Below are 13,918 nucleotides of genomic sequence, written 5' to 3' on the forward strand. Positions count from 1 at the left end.
GGAGTGGGCTGAGCAGATGAGAAGAACTAGGAGTCCATCAGTTCTTTTGCTGTGAACATTGAGGATGAATTACTCCATATTCCTGCAGCTACACAGGTCAATAAAGATTTGTTTTAAAAGCTCAGAATGCTAATAATATGTACAAAAATACAGTGTCTATAGCTTAGCCACATGTTCAGACACGGGGAGAAACATTGTTGCTAAATGGTAGGGTGTAATGTTTAAAGCTGAACTCCAGACAAACCACTAAATACACAAATTAAATACTTACATGGGAGCTGTTGTACCTACATTTGTTTTTCTGTCCATCCAGTTCCGAGATTTGCACAGCTCTTCCACACAGCGCAGTCCTGTCTGGCAGGGCAGGAGACCTGATTTTCCTTGGCTGAAATTCAGTAACACTTAAAGGTCTTGTCCCTCCCCCAGCCTGTGACTGGACAATGAAAGGAGAAGCAGCAGACCGATGAGCTCATCTCTCTGCCACTCAGCTCTTTCCACCTATCAGCAAGCTCCTTTCAATACAACACACCTGATTAGCGTCTCGTACTGCTTTTTCTTTTCCTAGTCTAAACTAAAGCTGATACCAAGGCAAATTCAGGCAATTACACTGCTTGGGGATAAAACATAGATTTAATACTCCATTATTGAATACCAAGCTGACTTAATGTGTGTCTTTTATATCTGCCTGGAGTTCAGGTTTAAATTACTGAAGATCCAGATTTATATTTCAGGTGATGCCAAGTCCATGTGAGAAAGAACCGCCAGGCAACCAGCTAGCTGGAGACTCTATTTTGCATAGGACAATTATGCAGAAAAACATCCTGGCGATAGGACTGCGTTTATAATTTTAGCACTTGAAAAGAAGAATTTGGAGGATAATTTGCAAACACAGCTCATCAAAGCTTCACTTATTGTCTAAATCAGGCAAGGGAGTAATGGAGCCTTGGGAGTGCCTGCATTTCACTATTCTGAATTTTGCTCAGCTCTGTTTCATTATGCTCTCTGCTCCGGCACATGGAGATAAGGCGCAGCGGTGGGGGGAGCTGCTCTTCTGCGGGAAATGGGTTTTATCCAGGGACGTCTCTGACAAAATCATCCTCTTCCTATTTTGAACGGGTGCAGGTGGCATCTCATGACATGGGAAATGTATCTCCAGATGGTCAGGTTAAAAAATAGGCACAAGTCCATCAATTTCGACCAAAAAACCCAACAGTCCAGGCCTCAGAACCGTAAACCCATTGTTGATCCAGAAGAAAGCAAAAACATTTATATAGTCCAATTTGCTGTAACGGGGGGACAAAATCCTTCCTGATCCCCAAAGGCTACTCCCAGTATCAACATTTACAGTGTTAATTAACAAAAATAAATAAAGTTTTATTTTGTGCAGCCCTTTATAAGCAATCTACTGCGTTGGCTAGAACTAGGTCCTCTGGAGCAGTGGTTCTCAACCTGTGTAACCTCAGGACCCACATTTGTCCTTGGTCATTAGGTCACAACCCAAGTCACTCTGCAACTGAATGCACGGCATTTCGGTATCGCGCGTTCCTGTGCGGGCGATTGAACTCTGGGCGAGAGGTACATTTGGGGTGCCATTCAAATGCATGTATGGCTAGAACTTCCTTGCGGCCATAGCTCCAGCCCACCCCCACCTCAAGCTGACACTCGGCACCGGGCAGCATATTTCGAATGGCTGCTCGGCGCAAGAACTGACAGTGCTGCGCTAGGGGGATTCTGTGAAGCCTCTCACCTAGAAAAGTGGAAGGCACGAGGCGACCCACTGAATATGGGGTCACGATCAACTTTTGGGTCACGACCCACCAGTTGAGAACCAAGGTTCTGGAGGATCATTCCACATTTTCGCAGCTCTTACTGTAACAATATAACAATGTAACAATGTATTGAGCCTAGGGCTCAATACAACTGGGGAGTACCCCACAACCACTGATGTGGTGATGTGGTGTTCTCATCCCCAGACAGAAGGGGTAGCTGTCCTTTCACTTAATGTTTACCCAGAAGCCCTTTCTCCATTATGAACATCGCTTGACATCTCCTACATTGTGGTCCAGCAATTAAACCTCTCAGAAATTCACGAAAGCCCCAAAATCCTGCAGAGAAGCTAAATTTTCACCACCTTGTGTTCATTGTATCCCCCATTAGCTTGCAATGTGAAATGCTGCGACTGCTGTGCTTAATGAGTCATAAAATAACATATTGTTTCTGTTTTAGAGAAAAGTTATGTCGCGGGAGGATGCCAAAAAAAAAAAAGAAAAAGTTGAAACTTAAGGTTGCCATAGACACCTGACGTAGTTGATATTGCAGTTATTGTAATAAGTACACCAAAGCCCCCTTGAAATAGATTTATTTGTTTGCAGATGACAGCCGCGGTCGTTCAGAATAGCGCACCTCGCCGAGAATAAAAACCGCTTAGGAGACCTGACAGTTGTAGCTGAAATATCATCATCATCCTGTCAGATGATCTCTGTGTGATATTCGTGCCTCTTAACCGTACTCCGTGTTCCTTGTGGTTATTGCTCCCCCTCGTGCGGCAAACTTTTCTGCTAAAAACAAATTGAAATCTACAGGGAAAAAAATTGCTGTGAACGCTCTCGCTGACATTCTCTGAACAATGGTTTTATTTTTGTCTTCTTATTTGCAGGTGTCTGGAGCAAACCCGGGCGGTCCACCCGCATGAGGGAGAAGAGAGCCGACTTTGTCGCTGGGTACTTGGGGGGCCGCGTGATTGCTGCAGGAGGACTCGGTGAGTCGCCCAACTACGACCTATATAAACTGACCTATCTAAGAATACATCCCTGTGTATTCAATAGATGCAACGCCTTAAAGGAGAACTATGGGGTCAGTGTTTTTCCCCATAGTTCTCCTTAGGGTAACGGGAGAACACAAACTAGCGTCCTCCCGTCACCCTAAGCTCAGTATACCGCGAGCTACAGCTCGCGGTATACTGAGACGCCGCAGCCGGAGTGGATCCTGACTTAGATGACGGGATCCGCCCAGCTGCGTGAGTGACAGCTGGCTCTGCCTATCTAGAGGCAGAGAGTTCTCCTTTAATTCCATGCAAGAGTTTGTAGGCAATACATAGGTTCACTTAAAGGGTAATCCCACTTTCCCAGGTGAATTTGGGAATATGTGATTATACCCACCACTTTTTTCCCCCTCTCAACACCCAAACTCCCCCCACCCACCTGCTGTTTAAGTAAAGTAGAACGATACCATTCAAGTCTTTGGGAAACAGCTGGTGGATCACCCAATCAGACCACATCTACCCTTAAAAATGAATTATCAGATGGTAGTGGGTACAGTGGCGTAACAACCGGGGGTCAGCAGGGGCGCGGGCCCCGGGCGAAAAGTGAAGGGGGGGCGCCAGCCGAAAATGGCACTTTCGGCAAAATGCCAAAAGTGACATTTTCCTGCCGTTTTGTCGGCCCGGCCGTGATTCCTTTTATTCGGGATCTTTCAGAATAGCCCGAACAGCAGTGAGAAGCCTGCCGGAGGTTCGGCTCAGCCGATCCAGATGTTGGATCGGCTGAGTCGAACTCCTTCTGCACTTCGGGTTAGCCGAACATGCTGCGCATGTTCGGCTGATCCGAAGCCACACGAAGCAAGCCGATGTATGGCTGAAATCAGCCGCACCAGCCTGAAGTGAATAGCCGAACAGTGTTCGGCTCACTTCACTTCTGATCGGTCATTCACTCAGCTGCCCTCGGCAGCTTTGTGAATAGACCCCTTAGTGTTTGGGATTGAATAATGCCCAGCATCACTCAATCTTGAAGACTGAGGGAATACTGTGAGTGCAGGGTGTCATGAATCCGCAATTACAGTATGGTGCTGCAGACCATACTGAGAAGTAATGGCTATATTATATACACTTGACTTCCCAGAGCAAATTTACCAGCAGCAGCAAAGGAAAATAAGTATAACCACCCGCAGGAACCAGATTTAAATTCATTTTGTTGGTTTGCTCTGCATGCATCAAGCACAGGTTCACTTTAAACTAAAGAGCCCCTTCGCTCCAAGTAGTGAAGCAGAGACGACGATCCGATTTCAACATTACATCATCAATACTTCTGGCTGCTAAAAATAACAGCCTAGGAGAGTCAGTTTACCAGATTATCCCCTAATTTATCTCCGAATGTGTTTCCATTTTTAACTGACAGAGTGCAATTAATGACGCGCATTACCCAGAGCGCCCGGCTTCGTCTGGGTTTAAGTATAAATACACATTACATCCACTTTAAATAGGAGTTTAAGCCGGCCGTGCCTCTAGGATGTTTTGCTATGATACAATGTCTGCGTATGTGTGAAATGAAAAATGCAAGAGACGCGTTTCACAAAGAGGCCCCGTGTTTATATTTATAGTTGAATGTCATTATTGATATTAGTAGTAGTTCTGCATGCAGGTTCGGTTCAGGGGGAGTAAGATGATTTGCATGGCTCCGCCCACTGTCCTTAACCCAATCACTAAAATCTTATATTAGATTTAACATGTTAAAATGTATCTGAGCCCAGAAGTCTTTTTTTTTTAGTTTTGGATAGACTGGGGACCAGCTTCACTTGTTGGTAAGCAGCCTGACTTCCTGAGCAATCAGGAAGCCGGACGGCACCTTATGACTCGCCAACCGGCTTCCTGCTTGGTCAGGAAGCCAGGCAGCCTCGGCAAGCGTTCTTTCGCTAGAATACCGGCTTCATAGGCAATCAGGAAGCCGGGTGACGAATATGACTTCCTGTGCCGCATGCCCTGACTTCCTGATAATCTGGGCACGCGCCAGTGGTACTCGGTATCGGCAAGTACCAACAAAAGAATATTAGTACTCGTACTCAATACCAAAAGACTACAATCAGCTTCTATCTTTCATTTTCAAAGCTTAACTGAACAAACTGAAGAGAGAAGCTGATTGGTTACTTTGGGCAACTGCTCTGGTTTTGATAACCCCCCTCCCCTCCCCCTCCCATTGTCTATAGAAAAGTAATACAAACATTATAGTAACTTTGTTTCCGGCTTCTCTGCAAGAGGTCAAGTAGCAGAGAGCCGCAATGAAATATAATCTACGGAACAACTCGAGTGTTTCATAATAACATCTCTTCACTGGAGGAACAATGTTTCCAGCAACGCTACCGCATCCGTTTATGAAAACCCAACTGGAGACATCTTGTTAATAGCTGATGAAATCTCCATGGGGTGGGGGGGGGGGGCGGAAAAAAAAGCTTAAATTTCCAATTCATTAAATCCCATTCTCATCGTGAAGTCTAATTCCTGATGGCAGCTGCTGGATTTATTAAGGCGATGTCCTAATTTGTCTCAGCAGCTTATGCTCCACTACACAGCCATTCAGTTTTAACCTTCTAGCATTGTATGTTGTAATAACTTTTGGGGATCCTGGTGTGCTTAATTTATTGAGTATTAGGATGAACTTTGTTTCACAATGCAAAATTATGATTTAAAAGAAAAATTATTTTAAAAAATGAGGAGTCAGTCAATGCGTTTTATTCATTTTCTTACTAGTTGACTGACCAGTTGTACTGTGGAATCCCAGGAATGAGTCATTGTAAGACATTTATATGATATTATTATGCACATAGTTAAAATTGGATCTGCAATACAGCATTAAAGTGTTTCGGGAACCAGTGGGAGCAGATATCATTAAGAGATCCTCAAGAAAGTGTGAAAAAAACAGAATAGAATAACTTCTGAGCTAAAAGTCGGGAATAGCGATGGTTCTTAGCGTGTACAGTATGTATAGCCAAGACTTTTTCTTAGTTTTGGATAGAGTAGGGAGGGTTCAACACCTTGTCAGTTTAGCTTTTCTTGTCTCTGTGCCATAAAGGAGATTTTCCTTTACTTCCTGTCCCAGAGATATAACAGGAAGTAAGAGGAAATCTCTACAACTGGAACAGGGGTCCTCATTGGAAGACTAAGGCCTCACTCACATGAGAAAAGGCCGGTAGGTACAGCTCCGTGCTGCATGCACGGCCGTATCGGGCAGCTCCCGGGAAGGACAGGTGCCGCGTGTGATTAGTACACAGCCCCCGTCCTTCTCTATGGGAGTATGCGGCCGTACGACGCCCTACGCTCATTCCAAGTGCAAGTCCATACCGGTGCGGGTGTCCCGGCTCGAATGCAGACAGGATCCATCCTGTCAGCGTATGAGTACGGACACCCACACCCGCACGGACCTGCACTTGGGGTGAGCGTAGGGGGGCGTACGGGCACGTACTCCCATAGAGAAGGACGGGTGCTGCACCTGTCCTTCCCGGGAGCTGCCTGATATGGCCGTGCATGCAGCACGGAGCTGTACGTGCCGGCCTTTTCTCGTGTGAATGAGGCCTTATACCTTATTCATACAGCGTTAAGTCGGGCCGAACACATCTGTGAGGCGTGCACGGCCGTATCGGGCCATTCCCAGGAGGAACAGGCACTGCGTGTGATTGCACACAGCAGCCTGTTTTTCCCTAGGGGAGGACGCGGCCGTACGCTGTCATACTGCACACCCAAACTGACCTGGCTTCCCAGGGAATCAGGAGGCCGGGTAGCGAGTAATGACCCGCCTCCCGGTTTCCTGATTGCCCGGGAAGCCGGCTCCATGCCAGAGGAAGCACTGGTATGGGAATTCTGTATCGGCGTATACCGAAAGCATAAAATTGGTACTCGTACTCAATACCGAAAAACCGTTATCGGTGCATCCCTAGTATATATACTGTATATATTCCCAAATAATAAGTGTTATTCCGGAATTATATATTGAAAGAAGAGTAAAGTCCATGATCCCATCGCACTCGAAAGCTCTGTTCCAAAGATAATGGGGGTGGGTGCTGCGGCTGTCGACGGTTCGTAACCGTGGTCAAATAGAAAACTAAATATATAGACACCGGCACCCCAATAGCAAGTCAAATACGTCTGTTTATTGACGTATGAGCAGCATAACGTGATACACTCAATGCAATATTTCGTGGTCTCACAGGATCCCCTTCATCAGGCAGAACAAGTGATGAACAACAAGAACAAGGTGCCTGATGAAGAGGATCCTATGAGACCCCCGAAACGTCGCATTGAGTGTATCACGTTATGCTGCGCATAAGTTCAGTGGTGTGTCTATGTTTTTCTCTATTACCACGATTCACGGTAAAAAAAACGTGCGACAAACGCGTGTTTCCGTGGCTACTTGGCTGTATCCCAATGGAAACACGAGACCAAAACGCCCCAAAGAAGTACATGTACTTCTTTGGGCGTAGGCCGTTTTGTAACGCGTTCGGACGGGCGGAAATAAGGCAAGGTGTGAACCAGACCGATTGAATACAATGGGATTTAGATGTTTGAGCCTTTTGTAGAGCGTTCGTCAAGCGTTGAACGCGCTACAAAACTGCAAGACAAGACACAGAGAGCGCCTCCACCGCATAAAAACTTTTTAATAAACGAATAAAAAATGGTATAAAGGTACTCACAAAGGACGAATAAAAACAGGCATAAAAGGGTCAGAACGAAAGGTGCATATCCACCGGCTGTTCGTCTTCCCTGGTAGTGAAGTGGTTTACGCGTTTCAGAGGTCAAGCCTCCTTCCTCAGAACCAATTGGGGGGTGTTACAAAACGTTCAGGTGTGAACCAGGCCTTACACACCGTAGAACAAGGCGTTTGACTATGGCCGGCCCCCAGCAAGGTGCCGCCCTAGGCAAACTAGGCAATACTGAAGGAAAGGGAAAAAGCAACAGAGAACGAGATAGAAGAATCTCTTAGGGGATTAGATAGAGCCAGCAACCAAAGAAAAATGGAAATGAACAATTTTTGGGTCCTGGAAAGTTGTTTATTTCCGTCTTTCATTGGGTGCCATTGAATACAGGTATATACAGTAAGTGTTTGTTGTTTCTATTCAGCACTTTTTACAGTGTCTTGTTTTGATACAACATTCCTTCTTTTTTAATTGAAATGGATTTTTGTCTGTGAAGATTGATATGATGGAAGCTTCTCGTGCAGGTGTTCCAAAGAGGTCATTTATCAATCACTATAGTTAAAAAGGTTTTTTTTTTGTGCTTTTTTTTTGTTACAATGAAGAAAAATAATGACTTGCAGAAAACTGGTCTGGGGTAGAAAGAAAACTAATTTCCTACCTTTTCTGGGAAATCAATTTATCTACTGCAGACTTTCATTCTGACGACAAGTAGAAGGTTTTCTTTAGAGCGAGGTGAAATTACTGCCTGGAGTAAGTATCCAGCCAAGAATCACAGGGGAGTAGCAGGAGAGGTCGCAGTAGATGAAGCGGGTTCATGGTGACAGATTGCCGAAAGACACGTCAGGATCGGGGCCTCTGTTTCAGTTCATTTATTTATACTGGGAAGTGTGTATTTGCAGCAACACTGGGAGCTGAACCATGGACCTTTATTTAACTATATTAATAGCCATAAAGGATATACACAGTACATCTACTTGTATGTACTTGTCTGGGTCAAAAACCTTTTCAAACCCAGACATTACCTTATAAAAGCATCAGTAACATCATCACTGTACTGTGCAAAGCATGTACAGGCTGCCTATTGAAAATTACAGGAGGGGGCAGAGACAAGACCAGTCACCCTTCACAGGGAGAGAAAGGAGCTGTGACCGGTCTTTAATACAGGAGGGGGCAGAGACACGACCAGTCACCCTGCACAGGGAGAGAAAGGAGCTGTGACCGGTCTTTAATACAGGAGGGGGCGAGACACGACCAGTCACCCTGCACAGGGAGAGAGAGGAGCAGTGACCAGTCTTTATTACAGGAGGGGGCGGAGACAAGACCAGTCACCCTGCACCGGGAGAGAGAGGAGCAGTGACTGATCTTTATTACAGGAGGGGGCGGAGACAAGACCAGTCACCCTGCACAGGGAGAGAGAACAGCAGTGACCGGTCTTCATTACAGGAAGCTCCTGCACAGAGGCAAAGTGCAGGCTTTGTTCATTGAGATACACAAAGGACAACAAGATTCAAGTATATTTGGCTCTTTGCATTTAGACCATTTTTGTTTAGCCCAAATTTCAGCTTTATGTCCACATGTGACTGCATTCTCTCTAAAAGTAATGCTCAGACACTCAGAAAGCTTCTTTAAACCTATTCAGCAGATGTTAGGCGATCTCCTCATAAGAGCCAATGAGCAAACCTGTATTTACCATTACTATTTAGCACTTGTGGCCAGTGCTGGGGCATCTCTTTTAGAGGGGTTTGCATTTTCGGCACTGTGGGGATGAGAAGCTGTGACTGAGACAGTGAAGGGCTCCAGTCACATACAAACATCCCCCCAAAAAAATGTGCTACAGCATTTAATATTAGTACATCTGCACTCATAGACTTTTCTGAATCCCCCTGCGAAGTCCCTCAATTACCTTTTGAGCCTGCCAATGAGATTCCCCTAATGCAGGTGCTGTGATGGGGTGGCAGCGATGCTTCACTGCTCCTGAATTCACAGCAGAGTTGTCATCCTCATGTAGGCTGTATCTTCTACAGTGGGATGAGAAGATGTTGCAGGGTCCGTGTCTATCAGTATTGTCACTGCTCACAAACCTGTAGCTTGTCATTCATCACCTGGCCACGCCTAGCCCTGCCCATTGCTTTCTGGATTGACAGCACTGCCTCTGTTGCTGAAACCCTCCCACTGTGAGCCGCAGTGTCTGGGAGAGGGAGCGTTTGAAATAGACATGTGCGATTCGTTTCGGAAATTCGGAGATTCAGATGTATCCGAATTACAGCTAAAACGAATGCAAACGAATCCGAATTTCCAATATCCCGAAATTTGTTAGCGGTAGTCTGGACGAAATTTTGTTTATTGCAGCAAAATGACATTAGAAAAAAAAAATATATATATTTTTTTTTAGTCTGCAGAAGATAAAAAAAAAAAGCGTGAGGTTCCCCCAAATTCATACCTAAAAGGTCTGGTATGAATTGGGGTGGAACCTCACGCTTTTTTTCCCCATCTTCTGCAGACTAAAAAAAAACAAACGTTTTTTTCCCCCCTCAAATGTCACTTTGCTGCCATGAACGAACGAAACGAAAACGAAACAAACAAACTATCGACCTGAATCCCGAATCCCGAAACGAAGTAAATTTTGGACCCGAATCCGAAAAAACGAAATAATGCAAAATCCGAATCAAAACGAAACTAAACTAATGTTTTGCTGGTGCACATGTCTAGTTTGAAACACAAATAAAGGAGAATTTAGCTCAGTTAAGGAAGGTAAAGGTCGCTTTTAGTTTTTTTGTGCATCACATAGTAATTGGATTTGGGACCAGTTTAGACTGTCATGCAGAAACCTTTAAAGGAGAACTATGAGGTGAGTGCTTTTCACTCACCTCATAGTTTTAGCCGACCTGTGACAATGAGACTGTCACAGGTCGGCTCAGTAGATCGGGAGGTGAGCGAACACATACCGGCGTTCGCTCACCTCTCGATCCTGTCACGGCTCTCTGCCGTGACAGGGGAGGGGCTGGATTCCCCCCTCCCCGCTCCGATCCGCCAGCGCTGACTGGCAGAACGGATGGGAGAGGGGGCGGGTACAGCTGGCTCTGCCTCTAGATAGGCAGAGCCAGCTGTCAGTCACGCAGCTGGGCGGATCCCGGCATAATTGTCGGGATCCGCTTCAGCTGCGGCGCCTCAGTATACCGTGAGCTACAGCTCGCTGTATACTGAGCCTAGGGTGACGGGAGGACGCTAGTTTGTGTCCTCCCGTTACCCTAAGGAGAACTATGGGGAAAAGACTTACCCCCATAGTTCTCCTTTAACTGTACTTTAATGAAGGCCAAAGTGACCCTCCAATTATTACATGGAGGTTAGCTTCACCGGTCAGAATCTGCAGGAGATGAGGAGTGAGGGGTGACTACGTGTCCTTTTCCACTACAGGTAGAAACATGCCAGAGGAAAAAAATATATTATAGATCAATACAACTCCAACTCTGCTACTCGTAAACACTCTTCAGCGAGACATAAAGACGCCAATACTGCGAGAACGGCTGATTTGTACCAGTGATGTCTAATTAAATAGCCCGGGAGCTGCAGAGAATGTACTTAGCCTGTGTTGACTAAGTGTTCCAAGCAGAAAAACATGAATAAGATGGGATTATTGAATAAGGAGAGCTAGCGCTGTGGATTTCCATAGCAACGGTCATTGTCTAGGAAAACGCGAGGAGGCTTAGCCGCTGCATTGCCACCCAAAGAGAGATAGAGAGCATTCTTTTTTCTACTCCGCAAAGCCTGACCTTTTTTTGTGCAATACAAACTTCGCCCAGTGCAGGAATACAATAAACTTTCAGTAAATGCATTATCGCATGTTAATCGGGTCACTTATTTCTATGTATGCCGTAAGCTCTGTACCTACTGATGCCTTTTTAAAATGCAGACACAGTATTGAGGAGGTAGGCTATGTTCGAAGAAGGAGGGAGTCAATAAGATGGGCAGGTTTCAGTGTATTTTTTTGGAAGGAGGGGTGCTTTAAACTTATCCTTTTACAGGCAGTCCCCGAGTTGCGAACATCCGAGTTACGTACGACTCGTACTTACAAACAGAGGTCCCAGGCTGTTCCACTAGTTGTAATGCTACCGTGCTCGTGCCGATGTTCGCAGTACTTTACCTCCTGTACACAACAGGAAGTTGTTAGACGTGCAGATGAGGAGTGGATCTGGTTTGTAGTACTGTACCTCCTGCACATTACAGGAAGTTGTTAGACGTGCAGACAAGGAGCGGGTCTGGTTCCTAGTACTGCACATTACAGGAAGTTGTTAGTCTGCAGACAAGGAGTGGGTCTGGTTCGTAGTACTGTACATTACAGGAAGTTGTTAGACGTGCAGACAAGGAGTGGGTCTGGTTCGTAGTACTGTACATTACAGGAAGTTGTTAGACGTGCAGACAAGGAGCGGGTCTGTTTCGTAGTACTGTACATTGCAGGACGTTGTTAGACGTGCAGACAAGGAGCGGGTCTGTTTCGTAGTACTGTACGTTACAGGAAGTTGTTAGACGTGCAGACGAGGAGTGGGTCTGGTTCGTAGTACTGTACCTCCTGTACATTACAGGAAGTTGTTAGACGTGCAGACAAGGTGTACGTCTGGTTCGTAGTTCTGTACATTACAGGAAGTTGTTAGACGTGCAGACGAGGAGTGGGTCTGGTTCGTAGTACTGTACATTACAGGAAGTTGTTAGACATGCAGACGAGGAGTGGGTCTGGTTCGTAGTACTGTACCTCCTGTACATTACAGGAAGTTGTGCAGACGAGGAGTGCTCGCCTCTTCTTCCGGGTCTGGTACTGTACATTACAGGAAATTGTACAAACATCTTTCCAAGTTGCATTTAAAGTAGAACTCCAGGCAAATTTTATTATTTTAGTTTTCGTTAGTATGGTGTGGGGTTAGAGCCACTGTGAGGACAGCAAAACAAATGTTACAGGGGGTTAACCCTTCCCTATGCTATCCTAAACTAAAAAAAATGTTTTTTGGCTGGAGTTACACTTAAAAAAATGGGCCTGTTCCAACTTACATACAAATTCCACTTAAGAACAAACCTACAGACCCTATCTTGTTCGTAACCCAGGGACTGCCTGTACTTCATATTTTGAATCACTAACCCAGGACATACTGTATGAGGACTTTACGTTGAAAACACATCCCAAAAAATTGTACAAATATAAAGTTTTGCTTTTGCTCCTTCCTTTCCCATTACAGGCAATCAGCCTTCTCCGTTGACCTCCGTAGAAGGCTTCAACATGGTGAAGAAGAGGTGGGAGATTTTGCCATCGATGCCGACCGGACGATGTTCCTGCTCGAGTCTTCAGTCCAGCAACATGCTGTTTGTGATTGGTGGTGTGGCACAGGGACCCAGCAGTGCTGTGGAAGCTCTTTGTATCTTGGAGGATGCTTGAAAAAAATAACCTTTTAATTGACGAAACCAACATCGTTGGGGGTGGTAAAAGTGCCTGAACATCTCTAGTTATGTGAAACACAAGCCCAAAATCAATGGATCAGTATGGTTATCAGCAGAGTAATAGTGCTAGCTTAAAATGGAAGGCAACTTAAGTCGATGGCAGTGGTATGTCCACAAAGGAGGAAGACATTTGTTTGCGGAACAATGGACATTAAAAGTATCTGGACCACTGCTGAAAGCCAACAGTAGAGTTTAGCCTTGTTAGAACCGAAGAGCTGTTTTAGTTGTGTAACAAAAATAAATATAAAAAAAGACTTACTAACGTGGAAGGTTATACAAACGTGTCTCCTGTTACCAAAAACAATACGGTAGTTGAAAGTAATATTCACTGGTATGGTTGACAATCGAAGACTTTTCATTAGACAAAATGTTCATTTTCCTTAAAGCCTAGTATGACCTTTCCTACAAAGGCCAAGGCTGTCAGGTCTAGAGGGATGAAAGTTGTCCAAAATAATGGTGGACTGGTCAATAGTGGCCAATCACTTGCATCTTTATTTCTCTGGGAAACTAAAACAAGGTAGCGGATTGGTCACTGGGGCAAGTCCCCCACTTCTGGGAACCAGTCTCAGATGCTGAAATTGTTGCCTTTGAGAGAGAAGAGTCTCTAAATTATTTTTGTTGTTCTATATTTTCATCCACTAGAAGTATCTAATTTGCAGTCATGAAGGAACAGTCATGTTTATTGAAGTCTCCCAGTGTAGATGTAGCATTTCATAGACACCGGCCTTTTCTCTACTGAGTTGTTTCTATGGTTCTTCAGGGGATCGGCTTTAAATGTAGTAATACAGAATATAGTAAGAGTCGATGCTTCAAGAGCCCCTAAAGGCATAGTGGAAAAAGTTAAATGTATTTTTTTACAGACGTGATCAATTTACTAGTTTGCTTTAGAATATCAGATATGTCAAAACAAAAGGAAGAGGTCCAGGCTTTAAGTATGACGGAATGCTCAGTAGGGTTACGATTTGGATAACACTGA

General features: G+C 45.0%; 1 protein-coding gene across 1 annotated transcript in view; it reads left to right on the top strand.

The window, feature by feature from the left end:
* The window catches only part of KLHDC8B (kelch domain containing 8B), a 71,869-nt gene extending 58,626 nt beyond the window's left edge, over positions 1 to 13,243 (top strand). Inside the window, exons 4-5 of the mRNA XM_018576097.1 lie at positions 2,657 to 2,758; positions 12,684 to 13,243. Coding sequence (XP_018431599.1) covers positions 2,657 to 2,758; positions 12,684 to 12,880 — 299 coding nt within the window. The 3' untranslated portion in view covers positions 12,881 to 13,243. The remainder of the gene's footprint in view (positions 1 to 2,656; positions 2,759 to 12,683) is intronic.
* Positions 13,244 to 13,918: the final 675 nt, after the last annotated feature.

This window comes from Nanorana parkeri, unplaced genomic scaffold, assembly GCF_000935625.1.
Source record: "Nanorana parkeri isolate BGI_ZX_2015 unplaced genomic scaffold, ASM93562v1 scaffold56, whole genome shotgun sequence".
NCBI lineage: Eukaryota > Metazoa > Chordata > Amphibia > Anura > Dicroglossidae > Nanorana > Nanorana parkeri.